Source organism: Solanum verrucosum, unplaced genomic scaffold, assembly GCF_900185275.1.
Source record: "Solanum verrucosum unplaced genomic scaffold, falcon-dt-bn FXZP01000305.1, whole genome shotgun sequence".
Taxonomy (NCBI): Eukaryota; Viridiplantae; Streptophyta; class Magnoliopsida; order Solanales; family Solanaceae; genus Solanum; species Solanum verrucosum.
In genome coordinates, this window is record NW_026019908.1 from 1,271,497 (window position 1) to 1,288,714 (window position 17,218).

The 17,218-nt window shown below is 32.4% G+C and overlaps 1 protein-coding gene across 1 annotated transcript; it reads right to left on the reverse strand.

Moving 5' to 3' along the window:
- Positions 1-15,549: 15,549 nt before the first annotated feature.
- LOC125821441 (pathogen-associated molecular patterns-induced protein A70-like) lies at positions 15,550-16,116 on the reverse strand. Its single transcript, XM_049500859.1, has 2 exons — positions 15,944-16,116; positions 15,550-15,874 (listed from the first exon to the last, which is right to left on the reverse strand). Exons 1-2 carry the CDS (start codon positions 16,114-16,116, stop codon positions 15,550-15,552), a joined length of 498 nt encoding a protein of 165 aa, XP_049356816.1.
- Positions 16,117-17,218: the final 1,102 nt, after the last annotated feature.

Genomic DNA, 17,218 nt, shown 5'->3' on the forward strand with positions numbered 1-17,218 from the left:
AATCTTCATGGGTTCTTTTCAATTATGATTATATTACTTGTTTCTTATCTTTAATGCATGAATTAAAAGTATTTACATGATTTTAAATTGAACTCATGCATGATCCATGATATTTAGACTATGAGCACATAATGAAGCTTATGAACTATGAAATATGAATTTATGAAGATATGCATAATTTTATGAAGTTGATGTAAATGATTTGAGAGTAAAGTATCAATGTTGTTGAAAATAATTAAAGAGAAAACTAGAAGTAGAAATTTTCCTTTGTATTTCTTTTTTTCTCGACTGTACAGAGAAGATGTGTATTTATACAAAAGGAATCTCTCCTGATGAATACAAACTCTAAAAGATAAATACTGAAGATAATTACAAGGTAGATTATTTACATGAGGACTGAAGATAATTACAAGGTAGATTATTTACATGAGGAGTCCTAGTTACATCAGAATTTAGCTCAAGATGGGCCATTTCCATTTTTTCCGACAACATTCCCCCTCAAGTTGATGCCCGGAGATTGGACACTCAACTTGTTCAATAGAAAACGATGAACAGGCCCTGCTAGAGCCTTGGTGAATAAGTCAGCTAACTGAGAAGAAGATGGAACAAATGATAACAAAATCAAGCCATCAAGAAGTTTCTCACGAATGAAATGACAATCAAGTTCGATATGCTTTGTTCGTTCATGAAAAACAGGATTTTTGGCAATGTGAATTGCTGCTTGACTGTCACAATTGATAGGGACTGGAAAAAATGGAGTGACAGTCAAATCTTGAAGAAGTCGAACAACCCAAGTGATCTCGGCCACAAGACGACGCATAGAGCGGTACTCTGCTTCAGCGGAAGAAAGGGCAACAACTGGCTGTTTTTTTGATTTCCAAGATATTGGACAACCCCCAAGACTTAAGAAGAAACCGCTTACAGAGCGTTGTGAATCAGAACATGCCGCCCAATCGGAGTCGCAAAAGGCTTGAATCTGGAAAGAATGAGTTGGAGATAAGAAAATACCTAAGCCTGGATCTTTACTTAGGTACCTTAAGGCATGATAAGCAGCTTGCAGGTGACCAGAACAAGGATTTTGCATATACTGACTAAGGTGTTGGACAGTATAGGCAAGGTCTGGCCTGGTATTGGTTAAAAAATTTAGTTTCCCCAAAAGTCGTCTATAGAAGGTAGGATTTGTGAGGGGTTCACCGGAGGTGGAAGAAAGCTTTAATTTTGGATCCAGGGGAGTAGACACATCCCGACATTCGAGGCAATCAAACTCAATGAGAACCTCTAATGCAAATTTCCTTTGGGTAATGATCATTCCCCCATTTTCTCGCACCAATTCCATTCCTAAGAAGTAATGAGCTTCTCCCAAATCTTTTATCTTGAATTCAGAATTCAAGAAACATTTAATCTCACATATTTCCTCTGTATTGTTTCCAGTAATTAATATGTCATCAACATATACAGCCAAAATAGTGACAAGGTTCCCGGTGATCTTGAAGAAAAGAGAGTAGTCATTGAGGGAACAATGAAACCCTCAAGTGCTCAGGGCAGAAGATAATCTAGCATACCATTGGCGAGAAGCCTGTTTTAACCCATATAATGATTTACGAAGTCGACACATATGATTGGAAGAAGGGGGTGTCAAACCTAGAGGAAATTTCATATAGACCTCTTCTTCAAGGTCGCCATGGAGAAATGCATTATTCACATCAAGCTGGTAGATTTTCCAGTCCTTCTTTATAGCAACTGACAAAATGCATCTGATTGTAGTGATTTTCACTACAGGGGAAAAAGTCTCAGTATAATCAATTCCTTCTCTTTGTGTATCTCCACGAATTACTAATCGTGCTTTTAATCTCTCCAAGGTACCATCTGATTTCAACTTTACTTTGTACACCCACTTGCAAGGCAAGGCCTTCTTTTCCTGTGGTAATTCAACTATGTCCCAAGTGTTGTTAGAATCTAAAGCAGCAAACTCATTATTCATAGCAATTTTCCAACCAGGATGCATTACAGCTTGAGAATAGGAAGAAGGCTCAGATATTTGACAAATAGAGGTAACCAAATTCTGATTAGAGGGAGTCAAAGCGGTGAAAGAGGAACAATGTAAAGAAAAAGAAGGAGGATTAGGAGAAATCATAGAGTAGGAATTTGCACAAATGTAATATGATAAGTACCTTGGTTTCTGAGGAACCCTTTGTGATGTACGCAGCAGGGTACTTTGTTCTGAAGATATAACTGGTGGAATTACTGGAGATTCAATAGGAAGAGAATCTGGTGCAGGAGGAGAATGTGGAGTGGACAGTAAAGAATCACTGTCATTGGAAACATGAGACTGCTTCTTAAAAATTAACGCATCATCGACGTCTGAGGTGGAAAACCATTGTGGGAATAGTTTAGTAAGTGGACTAGAAAAAGAAAAAGGAAAAACATCTTCAACGAACTTAATATTTCTAGAAATAGAAATTTGATTGTTTTGTAGGAGCAAAACTTTGTAGCCTTTCTTTCCGAAGGGGTACCCCAAATATATTCCTGGTAAAGCTCTTGGGCCAAGTTTATCCCTATTTCTAGAAAGGGTAGAAATAAAACAAAGACATCCAAAAGATTTTAGAGATTGATAGGTAGGGACGGTCCCAAATAAAACTTGATAGGGAGATTTTTGTTTAAGAACGGAAGATGGGAATCTGTTGATTAAGTAAGTGGCAGTAAGTAAGCAATCTCCCCAAAATCTTTTGGGAGCATTTGAATGAAACAATAGAGCTCTACATGTCTCCAAGAGGTGACTATGTTTCCGCTCAACCACACCATTCTGTTGTGGTGTTTCGACACAAGTAGTTTGATGTAAAATGCCCTTGGATTGAAAAAATTGTTTTGGATCATGACCTGTCCCTAATTTAAAAGCATTATCTAATCTAATAGCCTTAACCTTAGTGGAAAATTGTCTTTCAACAAGAGATAAGAAGTTTTGCAAAGTAGGAAATGCACTAGATTTGGTCGACAGAAGAAAAGTCCATGTACATTTAGAAAAATCATCTACTATGGTAAAAAAATATCGTTCTCCCTTGTAAGTAGGAGTTTTATAAGGTCCCCAAGTGTCTATGTGGATTAGATCAAAGCATTGGTTTGAGCTAATAAAACTTTTGGGAAAAGGTGGTTTGGTTTGTCTTGCCATAGGACAAATAGAACAAGGTAACTCCATTTTATCACTTTGATTCAAGTTCAATTCTTTTATGTGCTTCATTGCATGAAGGGGAAAATGCCCTAACCTATTGTGCCATAAAAGAGTTCTAGAAGATGCAGAGAACATGAACATTTTTATTGATATGAGTACTAGAAAGTTCAGTACACTCATTACTCAAAAAACAAACAGAATCACCCCTTGGACCTTTTAATTTAGAAGAAATAGACTTAGACATAGACTTTAGACTTGAATGCAAGGAAACTGGAACTAAAGACTTCTCAGGAAGAAGCTTCATATGGGGTGAGTTATTCTTCATCACATAGAGTCCTGCTGCGACATCACCAAGAACCATGTTCCTCTTCAAAAAAGGGGCCTGTATGGTACAAGCAGATTTAGAAAAGGTTAGATCACAATCAAATTGAGCACACAATTGAGAAACTGATAGTAGATTATGTTTGAAAGTGGGGACATAAAACACATTATGAAGCTCAAGTTCAGGAGTAAGATGCAAACTTCCTACACAATTGACTTTTACCTTGAAGGAATTAGGTAGAGTGACTAAAATTGGATAGGAAAGGATTAAAATATTATGTAATAAAGATTTGTCAAAAGTCATATGTTGAGATGCTCCAGAATCTATGATCCAGGTATGACGAGTAATTGTAGAGAAAAATGAGGTAAAAACATGATAGCCATAATGCATACCAGCCAGATTTACACTGGCAGAGGCCTCTGAATTTGTTGCTGTAGAACCTGTTTGTACAGACTTGAACATTTGAATCAACTTCTCGCATTGTTCCCTAGAGAATCCATGGCTATTGACGAGGTCTGCCATTAATCCGTCCTTGTTGTAGTCTTGATCAACAACTGCATTAGCTTGATGATTCCCAAAGTTTCCCTTTCTTGGTTTGTTGAATTTGAAGTGAGCAGGATAGCCAACAAGTTTGTAGCAATCTTCTTTCATATGTCCAGATTTTTTGCAGTACTTACAGAACAATTCAGATTTCTTACCTTCAACATTACCTGCTGGTCTAGTTCCCCTGTATTCTCCAGAATTCTTAGTTGGAGTCCATTTTTGTCCAGAAGTCATAAAAGCAGATGAGTCAGTAGTAAGAGAATTGTTAGAATGAACTTCCCTTTGAGATTCTTCATGTAAGATTATAGAATAAGCTTGTGCAGTGCTTGGAAGTGGCTTCATCATCAATATGTTTCCTCTCACACCAGTAAAAGCATCATTAAGACCCATTAAAAATTGTATTAACTGCTTATCTTCATTCGTTTTCATGTTATGCGCCTTAGCTCCACAATCACAAGCACATTTCCATATCATAAAAGTGTTAAGAAGTTTCAATTGGTCCCAAATTCTTTTTAAGTTTGGTAAAGTAGCTTGCTACATCATTAGTACCTTGATTGATGGTGTTTAGTTCTCTTTGCAATTGGAAAAGCCTTGCTCCATCTGCCTGTCCATGTCGCTCTTCAAGCTCAATCCAAAGTTCCCTGGCTGTTTGAGAGTAGAGTACACTCTCAGAGATTTCCCTACTGAGGGAGTTTAGCAGCCAAGCAATGACCATGTCATTGCATCTTTTCCACTGAACAAGTAGCGGTGAATCTTCAGCCGGACATTTGGAAGTTCCATTTATGAATCCAAGTTTGTTCTTGGCTGAAAGTGATATGAGAACGCCCCTGCGCCAGTTACCATAACATGTTCCATCAAAAGTGACATTTAGCAAAACCATCCCTGGATTATCAAAGGAGGCCAAAAAATATGGGTGACAAGGATCTATTTGTAAGGAAGCAATAGTGGTTGAACTTCCTTCTGCAACAATTGGTGTTGTAGTAGCATCGATAGTAATGTTAGTCATGATTCATGATTGGATCGAAGGGGAAGAATGGCAAAGAAGGAAAAGAGAAAAAAAAAATTATGCTTCTATAGAAGCTCCGATACCATGAAAATAATTACAAGGTAGATTATTTACATGAGGACTAAAGATAATTACAAGGTAGATTATATACATGAGGAGTCCTAGTTACATCAGAATTCAGCTCAAGATGGGCCATTTCCATTTTTTCCGACAACAATTGTTGTGAAAGCTTTTCTCACACACCACTAGATTGTGGAAGGATTTCTCACATAAAGAATTCATAAGGTTGAAAGGTTTTCTCACCTAAGTTGAATTAAGTTTAAGAGCTATTCTAAATGAATTCTAGCTTGATATTGATTACTTAATTGGGTCTTTCCATGGATGGTAATATGACTATGACTAATGACTATTCTGTGGGATTTACTTAGCATCGAGTGGACTAGCGGTAATTACCCACATCCATAAACTATGTGCCACCACAGGATGATTTCTCTTAGATAGACATTAGCTAGTGGATCCACTTTAGCTCGAATTCATGGTTCTTACCTTGAGAAGTAAAGATATCTCTTTTCGGTGTAGCACCAAATTCCATGTTATAGATCACATGGTCTATGTCGGTTACATGGTAAAATTCCCACAATAATGAACTAAGGTTACTTCTAAATATTTCACAAGTGCATCAAAGATGTTTAGCTTGCATTGACCATGATTATGATTTATGTTTTCTAACCTTTTATCTTATGATTTAGCTTGGTCATTGCATGTCATGTAAATTCCTTTTTAGCATGATTCATAACTTTTATGCATTGCTATCATACTTAGTACATTCCATGTACTAATGCATACTTATGCCTACATTGTTTCACTAATGTAGGGTCTGATACTCCTACCTCTCACAGTCATGGAAAGTTAATCTTTTGGCATTCAAGGATTGATGAGTTCTCATGTTCCAAGGACCAAGACACTTTTATTGCTCTCTTTATTTCAATTTTTGGACTTTGTATGTGATGTATGAGTTACGTCTCATTCACTTCCTTATGATGTAATAGATGATTTGTGAGACTATGTTAGACTTCCGCTTTTGTTAAACTCTTTTATGATATAAGATTCTTTCTTTGAAATCGTTATTTCTATTATCTTGTATGATGTATGCTAAGTGACTTGTGTAGACCCTCTTAGGGTTCTATTCGCCATGTTACGTCTAGGGTATACTTTGGGTCGTGGCATACATACTATTTTATGTATTCCTTTTCTCAAATTTCAAATATTCATCTATCATGTTAAGTTAATCAATTTTAGAACATGTCCCACCTTTTCCATTTAAAAATCTTATTTTATACTATTTAGTCTACTTTATTTTAGTTTATCTTCATATTCACTCATTTAACTCAGTATTCAGTTTTAGCCAGTTGTTTCATTTAGTTGTTTTATATACGTACATTCCATGTAGTAATATCATTTAGCGTTACATTATTTTATGATGCAAATTCTAGGATTCAGGATCGACAACAAATGCATCATAAGGATCTCACTCTCACTTAGATTTGGTGAGATTTCCTTGCTCTCCGTAGGGATCTAGTCTATCTAGAGTTTTGATAGGATCTAGATATTGCCTGTAGAATATTCAGGTAGTTGGGGATCTTGTCTCAATAACTATCTTCAGTATTTAGAGGCTTCATAGACGAGTCAGTGGAGTTATAGCTTTCATCATTGTTAAACAAACATCATTATGTAATATTATACAAATTTGGGATTCTTAATTATTAAGTTATTGAGTTCATTTTTTTAAAAAAAAACTTATATACAGTATAAGTTTTTACAGGGTTCTGGTTCCTCACTACCCTATAGATCTACCCCTACATGTCGTAAGTCACCTTTTGATTCGTCCACCCATCAAGTCCGAATTTTATCCTATACAACGTGAACGTGAGCGCAATAAGCCTCCTTCCGTGAGGTCATCTAAGGAGTGAAAGCTATCAAATAACCAAGTGGTGGGGATAATTAGCTAGCGTTTGGCCATAGATTTTCAAATATTTTTGATAAATATTATTTGAGTGAAATTTCACCATGTGTTTGGTCATTATATTTGAGAAATATATTTGACCTTTTCAAATAAATATAGTTTATACCCATAAGTTTTAAATACTATCAAAACTAACCACATGTTTGTATTACATAGCAAGATAGAAACGTCGACGTAACAAGATTCGTGACTTCCGCAACAAGTCAATTGGATCTTCATTGCAATAACTAACAAGTAGTGCCATGACACTGGAGCAATGTGGTAGTTCAGAGTGAGTGCAACAACCATCACTCCATACATCATGAAATAGACGAAGCACATGACTTTATTCCCCTAAGCCAATTATTCGTCCATTTCATCAACAATCATATCATCACTTTCATATTCACTGAATATTTCATCACTACTTTGGTGTTCACGTAAAAAATTATGTAATACAGAGCAAACAACTACTATAGAGAGTGTTTTTGTAAAAGATAAAAGTTTGGTGAAGAACTTGAATTTTTTAAAGCTCTCAAATAATGAGATTTGACCCAAATACTATTTTTTTCTAGTATTTGAGAATTTGGGCCATTTGTCAAACTGTATGGACAAACACTATTTGCCAAATTTTAGCCCAAATTTTACTTGGGAAATCTATGGTCAAATGGGTACTTAGAGCCAAAAATAATTTAAGCATATACACAGAATAAAACATGCCAAATTTGGGAGTCAGAAAGTATCATGCCAATAATTTAATCACTAAGGGCATCTCCAACCCTAAACTGTATTTTACTCTCCAATTTTTTTCAAACAACCAACTCCAACCCATTTCTCTATTTTACTCTCTAAAAAAAAATCATTTTCTCTCTCCTTAATATTATATTATTATTTCCATTTCATTCTTGTCTCCTATTTCATAATATAAATTCTTTGTTTCTTTTTCCCAAATAATTATTTTATATAATTTTCATGTGATATAAAATTTTGTTTTTTCAAATTTTTTATTTAATATAAAATTATATTTTATTCTAAATTTATAATTAACATAAATTGCAAGAAAATATTATATAATATACAAATTAATAGACAATTTCAAATAAAAGTGAAATATAATTACATAAACATTACATAAACACTCAACTTTCAAAATTATTACGTTGCTCCAATAAATGTTCTATTAATGCATTACGGAGTTCTAAATGAGTATTTTTATCCTTAATTTTTATGTCTAGCTAAAAATTGTTCAAACCAGAGATTTTCATCTACCATCATACCCTATTTTTTTTCCGAATATTGCTAAATTTGGAAACGACCTACCGAATTTAATCATCACACCGTTTACTTAGGCAAAAGGGGAAGATAGAGAGAGCTAGGGTTACAAGTTGCAAACAAGTGAAGGACAGTTTCTATTTATAGAGTAGAGTGAAGGGAAGTAGTAATTGGACAGGGAGGAAGGAAGGAAGATGCTTAAATTTACATACATATAAAAAAAAATCTAATTATGTGTATTTAAGATTCTGTTTAAATTGATTTTTAGCTTTTGACTTATAAGCCAAAAATTATAAGGTGGAAATTTGAAGTTATTATTTTTTATTTATTTTTATTATTTAGCTTAAACAAGTACTTAATAGACACTTTTTCATTTACTCAAACATTCCAAATCTACATACAAGTTGACATAAAAACAATTAATTTTATACATGCACATGTGACTGTTATAAAATAATATAGTATGGATGTCCACTACACCAAGAAGTTACTACATAACCTCCTCCATTATGAAGATAACCTCCACCTTTATGATCATTATTCTTGTAACTTTTCACCTCCATAACCTCTTCCATTATATTCATGTTTAATGTCATGTTTATGACTAACATTTTGTATGCCTCTATGTTACACTATAAATAGAGGCATAAGGGTTCATATTGTACACACTTGAAGATTTGGTGAATTCTTGAAAGAAAGAAAGTTATCTTATATTCTTCTTCTTGTCTTATATTCTTATTGTCTTCATCTTTATTTTGTTCTTAAATTTTACAACACGTTATCAGCACGAATGTTTTACCATTGCAGGATTGAAGCAAAGTAAATAAAAGAAGGTAAAATAATTATATTTATTTTTCTCTCGGGAACAAGGTAACTTATTGTGCAATCTATTTTATATTTTACTTGTGAACAAGGTGAATGATTAATATTATTGTTACTGTGCATTTTTTTTCAACCTATGACTATATATACTTTCTTTTTCTGTGAAACTTATTTATATTTCATTTATGATTATGCTCACTGTTTTGGTTATTACATAAGCTTTTTAATTTATTTTGTTTTGTGTGTGAAATATTTTCGGTTCACATGAAAATTGAAAAAAGGATGGTGGTAGTGAGCATTTTTATTTTAGTGTAATTGAAATTATTATTTTCTTAGTGTGTAATTGATTCTTTGATCTATAACGGTAATTCACTAGCTTAATTATTGTGCACTAAACATAATATAATATAATGCTATGTGTAACTCTCTGTTTTGACAAGTTTAAGATATTAGTACATACTTTGTTGAGAATATTTTGTTTGTGTTTCTTTTGTTCTATATTTATTTGTGCATGTTAATCACAAAGTGACAATATTTTTGAAGGCTCTATGGTGAGTCCTAATATATTTGACTTATTATGTCATTGATTGAGGGTAAGACGAAGGATTCAAGTCCTATCGCACCAAGAGGGTAATACATCGGGTGAGAGTCCCGGTGCATCATGATGATAAAATGTTGGGTTGGGTCTCAACAAATAATGACCTAAAATGTATTCTTATGGGTAAATGTTGGGTTCAAGTCCCAACGTTATATAATGACTATGTAATGATGACTGAGTAAATTAATATGCTCTTGATAAAAGTCATGAAACGTGTCCAATTGATTTGCTCCATTCTCTTATGTGAATGTGGTAGCAGTGCATAATATGTCTGAAAAATTACAAGTGGTTGAATGTATGAATATGGGTGTGGTAAAATGTTAATGGTCATCATTGTGGTAGTTAAATGGAAGAACATTATGGGTTCTTAAGATGTTCCTTCAAATGTGAAGGCAATTTTGTCCATTAAAGTGGTATAAAAGGTTATTGGACACATTGTTTCTTCAAATGGTCCTTCAAATGTGAAGGTAATTTTTATCCATCAAAGTGGTATGAGAAGTTATTGGGCACATTGTTGTTGGTGCAACCCAATTTGAAAAGTTTTGTAAATCCTACATCAAAATAAAGGAATACAAATTGGTAGTACAATTGGTACATTTGACCTCTTAAAGTGATGTTGAGGTGAGTCACATAAATTTAATAATCCCAAAGCATGACAATGAGTTTCTAATAAAAACTTATGGAGCATGTACAAATGGTTATGGTCCATTTCTTGAAGAAAATGTGACCTGTGTTCGTATGGATAAGAACATGTTCATGTATTGTTGGGTGAATGTCACATCTCACCCCTACGGGAGGTTTGAGAGATTGAAAGGAAATATTTTGACATAAATGGTCATTTTGGTCATATACTTTGAGTACTACACAAATATTGTGGTATGTTTTATTATGAACTATTGGAGGACAAAAGAAAGAAATAAATCTTTTCTATAAAGGTTGTGGCCATGACCAAAATAAATGTTGTTGTGTGGCAACACAAATTTGTCATTGGTTGTCAAGAAATTTTGTTTTTTCAAATTTTTTATTTAATATAAAATTATATTTTATTCTAAATTTATAATTAACATAAATTGCAAGAAAATATTATATAATATACAAATTAATAGACAATTTCAAATAAAAGTGAAATATAATTACATAAACATTACATAAGCACTCAACTTTCAAAATTATTACGTTGCTCCAATAAATGTTCTATTAATGCATTACGGAGTTCTAAAAGAGTATTTTTGTCCTTAATTTTTTATGTCTAGCTAAAAATTATTCAAATCGGAGATTTTCATCTACCATCATACCCTAATTTTTTTTGAATATTGCTAAATTTGGAAACGACCTACCGGATTTACTAAATTATTGTTGTAATAAATTAATTATTATGTTAGGTTATGTATTGTATTTTATCTGGTATTTAAATTATTATGTTATGTGTTGTATTTTTAAATTAAATTTTTCATATTATCATTTTAATTATGTGCATTTTTTATAGTGAAAATTAATAACAAAATAAAATTATATTATTGATGAAAATTGAAAAAAAAAATACTTTAATTCGAGATGAATTTTTAAAAAAAATATTATTTTACATTTAAAAAGAATTATGAATATGAGATATTTAATTAATGACATTATATGTAAAATAATATGTTAATTAGAAAATAATAGAAATAATAATAAAATATTGAAAAAGTGAAATAGAAAGTATGAATAGTAGTTCTCCAAATTTGGAGTACGACTATTCAACTCTCTACATATGGAGAGAGGTTGGAGTGTCCATTCTCAATTTTAATCTCTAAAATATAGAGAATAAAGAGTAAAATACGAATAGGTTGGAGATGGTCTAATCCTTAGTATAATCTCAACATGAATAGTGATATCAAACAAACATATAAGTAACAAGACTATAGTCATTACTTTAGTCATCTCAATTGATATGAAAGTGTTTGATTAGAGATAAAATTTGAGAAATAGAAAAAGATTGTTGAAATATTTTATCTAAAATAAATTATAAATATGTCAATAAAGATAAAATAAGTATTTTAAAATTAAATTATTATTAAATATAGAATCGTGCCATTTTTTTTCTAGAAACGACGAAAAAGAAGTACTTCTTTCATCCCAATTTATGTGATACATCTCTAATTTTGAGATTCAAACAAGTCTATCTTTAACCGTAATTTTTTCATATACCTATTAATTAGTATTTTGGATTGTCAATTATTGTGATTAATAGTTTTTTTGCACAATTTACATATATATAAATTTCATTTCAAAAAAATTGAAGATCTCATGAGCAAATTTCCAGTTAAATTTATGTAACACCCCAAAAATTTTAAGCTAAGGCCTGAACTGTTCTTTATCTGCATATAAGGTCTTATCAGGTTATTCTTAAATTGCTCATATTTGTAAATGTAATTTTTTTAGTATGAGAATGATTTTGGATATCAATTAATGTCACTAAAAACTCCTAGCACAAAGTAGAGTTGAAAGTTTCCTTATCGATTAAGTTTTGATGTAAGATTCTACTTGGATCAACTTCAAACGAACATATATCTTAGAATATAAAGAGTTACGTGGATCATAACCTATCAAATTAAAGTATTTGAATCTTCTTTCCAACGCCACCAATTTCGCAATAATCCGAGGTTTGAGTAAAAAGTGATGACCATTTTAGTAACCTGATACAGTGCAATGGCGAATTAGCCGACGGGAAAACATTAAAAGGGATTCTTTTTGTATTTTTACCTCTAAGAAAATCCTAAACGAATTTCTTGATTAATTAAAGACCCAAAACAATCAGATTCTCGTCTCTTAATACATTATTCTCTTCTCTCTTAAATCCTAAGACAAAATCCTTAGGAAAAATTAAAGTAGAAGACTCCATTCAAGATTCTTTCAATCTTTTTCAAGAGAAAGTCCTTCTCCAAGAATTTCATTCTTTCCAACTCAAATTCTTCCATACAATTATGAATCACTAATGAAAATCATAATTCTTGGCCATAGAGATTTCAAGAAACTAATTCAAGAAATCTCAAGAAAGGTTTTCTTGATTTTTCTCCTTCAAGCTAGGGTTTCAAGGCTTCTAATCAAATTCTTCTTCAAGATTCTTCAAGAACCTTGTTTTTCCAAGTATGTAAGGTTATCATAGTGTTGGACTAGTTCGTCCTCACACCCTATATCTACTTTCAAATCAGTAAAAGATTAATCTAGGATTCTATCCCTAGATTTGAGTATTCTTGAGATGAGTTGATTTTGAGATCTTGAGTTCCGAATTCTTTTTGAAATTCTATTCCTAATTATTGAATTGCTATATGTTATGCATTAAGATTCTTGAGTTGATTCGTTCATGTCTATATTTCAGCATGAACCCTATGAATTGAGTATTTTTTTAAATGAGTAGTATCGTGGAGTTATGAGTCTTGCGTTATGTGTACCGAGTTTCCTTATTGCTATTAAGATCCTTGAGTTGAGTCGTTCATGTCTATAATTCCACATGAACCCTATGGTTTGAGTTATAAATTTTGAAAAGCTTTTTAAAGCCAACACTTGAGTTCTTAAACTGAGTTTTAAGAAAGTAAATATGAGTTTTGAGAAAAGAGTTTCTAAAACACGATTAGTATGACATCTAGTATGTCATCAATGTATGAGCAGTATGGTATCTAGATATATCATCAATGTTTATGCACTATGACTTCCCAAGTCATCAATGATCATATTAAAATATGATTTTGATATGATTTTTAGAAAGACTTTTCAAGTATGAATTGAGTAAGAGTATAAGGGGACTATGTATGCCTAGAGGCATCAATATTTATATTGATAAAAGAGAAACTGAGATTTCTAAATGAGTTATGAGTTCAAAAGATATTTCAAGAGCAGTTACCTCTTTTAAGAGGATAGTTTGAGCAATTATCTCGAACCAGAGGAAGAGTTATGTTTTTAAACATATGAACATGAGTATATATTATTGGGAGTAGTATTTAACACTGATATGGGGACTAGTTCAGACAACTCAAAGTCCTCATAAACCATGCATGCCAACATGGGTAAAGGGTCATACTTTTTAGATGATTCCTTATTGGTTTTTAAGCATAACTTAGTGGATCCACTTAGTTGAGGTGTCCTATACCCCGACAAGGTATAGGACAGTTCTGGCAGCGTGGGTAAAATATTGTATCATCATGTAGCTCATAGTGATGGTTGTCGGTTAGAGAATCTCCCAATAGAGTGAAAGTGTATTTTTATATATCACTTACTATGTTGAGTTCAGAGATGAGAAACTATTTTGTAAAGCTTTAAATGATTTAACTTCTTTATTTCTTTACATTCAGCTTGAGTACATTATTATATATTCCAGACCTTTCTTTCAGTTATTTGTTATTCAGTTATATTACATACTCGTACATTCAATGTACTAATGTCATTCGACCTGCATCTTTTAATGATGCAGATACATGTTATTAGGATTCTCAACAAGAGTCTGTTGAGATCACTGTATCCGCTCGTCTGCTTATGATTGAGACCTCGTTGCTTTCAGAGTACTTCATTTTTATGAGTTGTTACTAGTAGTTCTCTTGAGGAGTCGTGGGTCTTGTTCCGACACTCATCCTCGTATACATTAGAGGCTTCATAGATAGACAGTTTTGGAGAGTCTTTCAGTTTCAAATATTTTATTTAAAACTTATGTTTCATACTCAGTATATTCAGCAAAGTTTTAAGATTCAGTAAACTGTTTTTAAACGTTTCTTTCAATTTGATGCTTAGTATGCTTGAGTTAGTCTTTCGTTTGTAGTCAGTCAGGATGAGGGTTCGCTTGGGGACCAGCAATGGTTCTCGAGTGCCGGCCACGTCCAGGGTGTAGGCTCAGATCGTGACAATTTAAACAACTAAACTCTCCTAAAACGACATGTATCACATAAATTGAGACAAATAGTATGACCCGAATTGAAAAGAAAGAAGCATCATTTACCAAGGACAAGGACAACATTAAACATGTACACCCACCAAGTTGTCTTTGCTTTCATGACTCCTCTCTCCTTCTCGGTACATCTCTAGCTACTCCTTCTCATTGTCTGCCCTAAACACGTGATTTGTGAGTAGAACAATATTATGGCAGCTTTATATAAATAAAAACATCATTTTGTTTTAAAACAAAGTAGAAAACAACAAAAAAAAATGTATACATCGAACCACCAAACTTCCTTGTAGATTCCCTCGCATCGAGACATAGGAAACTAAGCTTATTCCTAATACCTAAGTTCCTCCTTAAAAACACAAAAATAACATTATATTGTACTACCCAAAGGAAAATGAAATCTGGGCTCATAAAGTATTAAAAAGAATATTCATGATTTATTCACACACTGTATTATTATTATTTTAGCCCTAGAAGCTCCCACCCTTTTTACAATTCGAATTCACAATCTTTGAGTTCAACAAGTGAGAAGTGCTTAATATCCCAGCAACTCTCTATCATCAATAATACTATATTCATTTTTTAATTTTGTTTGAAATTAGTTCAGTTTGAAGAAGTCATGGACTTTTTGTGGTGATATAGTTGTGTAGTTTCAACTACTTTTCTTAAAAGTTTTGGACCTAAGAAGGAGAATTATTTTGACTAGAATTAAGTTGCCCAAACTGTAGGTTTGACAAGATTTAGAAAGTTTAAGATCTGTTTTTGAGCATGCATGATATAAACATAAAAATTGGCATTTACTTTTCTCATAAGAAATTAAAATAGCAAAAGAATACAATTCAATAAGCAGAGAGACATGTATTGAGTTTTGAATATTATTTGGTTGTATATAATTATAATAATGTCCTAAATGGAGACTCCTCTATTGAACATTTCCTTGTTATTTAAAACAGAATGAACTCTTTGCATCTTCAATTCTTCCCTAAACTTATTTATAAAATCATCTGCTTTTTTATCAACTGCATCTTCGTCCTCATTTTCAAACAACTTCCTCCCTCCACCACCACGACTACGATTCCCCTCCTCAGCGCACGTGACAGATTTGCTTCTTGTCATGTGACATTTCGAATCTTCCGCATCTTGTGGTTGTTCATCGAGAGATGGAAATGGGGTGGGTTTTTGGGAGGAGAAAGAGAAATTGATGGAACGGACACGCTGAAGCAAAGAGGGACTGTTTTGGGGGAAAGTAGTTAAAGGGGAATAATTAAATGGATCTGGAAATAAAGACAAGTTTACAGACCTCACACGCTGTAACAAAGATGGAGTTCTAGGGAGTTGATCTTCACCGGCCTCTTGTTTCTTGTCATTTCTCAAGGTGGAAGTAATGAAAAGAGTAGCAATCGTGACATTCAACACGCAGAAGATAACAGTAGGCGTCAACCAGCTCAACACAGATTCAATCATCACACCCATTTCTTAGGCAAAAGGGAGTTAGGGTTTCAAGTGGAGGACACTTTCTATTTATAGAGCGAAGTGAAGTGAACGAAGGAAGATGATTAATTTTACATACATATAAATAAAAAAATCTAATTTTGTGTATTTAAGAGTATGTTTGAATTGATTTTTAGGACTTATAAGCCAAAAATTATAAGGTGGAACTTTTAAGTTATTATTTTTATTATTTTAGCTTAATAATAAAAATTCTACTACTCCCTTTGTCTATTTTATGTGATACTTTTTGGATTTCGAGATTCAAACAAATTAACTTTGATAGTAAATTTTTCATAGATTTTTTAAACATTCTGATTTATCAATTGTTGTGACTTATAGTACTTTTTGCATAGTTTACGAATATATAAATTTCATTTCAAAAAAAATGAAGATTTCATGAACAAATTCTCGGTCAAACTTAAATTGGTTAACTCTCGAAAAATGAAAAGTGTCACATAAATTGGGACAGAGGGAGTATAATTTTTTATTTCACAATTGCCTTTTCCTATTTTAATTTGGGAAAAGGGTCTGAAAAATACTCCAATTTTGATCGAAATTGTTGTTACGATATCAAACTTTGGAAATGACCTTTTAACCCTCTGTACTATTTAATAGTGTATTTTGAAGGTATATATGCGTCTACGTGGACATCATAAATATTGCATCATTTTAAATAGTAATGTGTCCACATGGACACATATATACCTTTAAAATACATTATTAAATAGTGCAGAGGGTAAAAGGTCTTCTATAAAGTTTGGTATCGTAACAACAATTTCGACCAAAATTAGAGTATTTTTCAAACCCTTTCCCTTTTATTTTTAATCAGAGTACTGGAGTTTTGGGATTTTAATTAATTAGAAGGCATTTAGATATACACACAGCAAATTATCTTTTCCAATTCGGTTTTTCCTTCATTTTCGGGTGAAAATCATTCTCATCTTCTTTTTTAAAAAAAAATAATTCAAACTCCCTTCTCAATTTTGAACAACAATCAAACTTTTCATTTTATTTTATGCATTGTCTATGTTATTCTTATTATATCACATATATGTAATACCTCTTTATATTATATATAATTTAT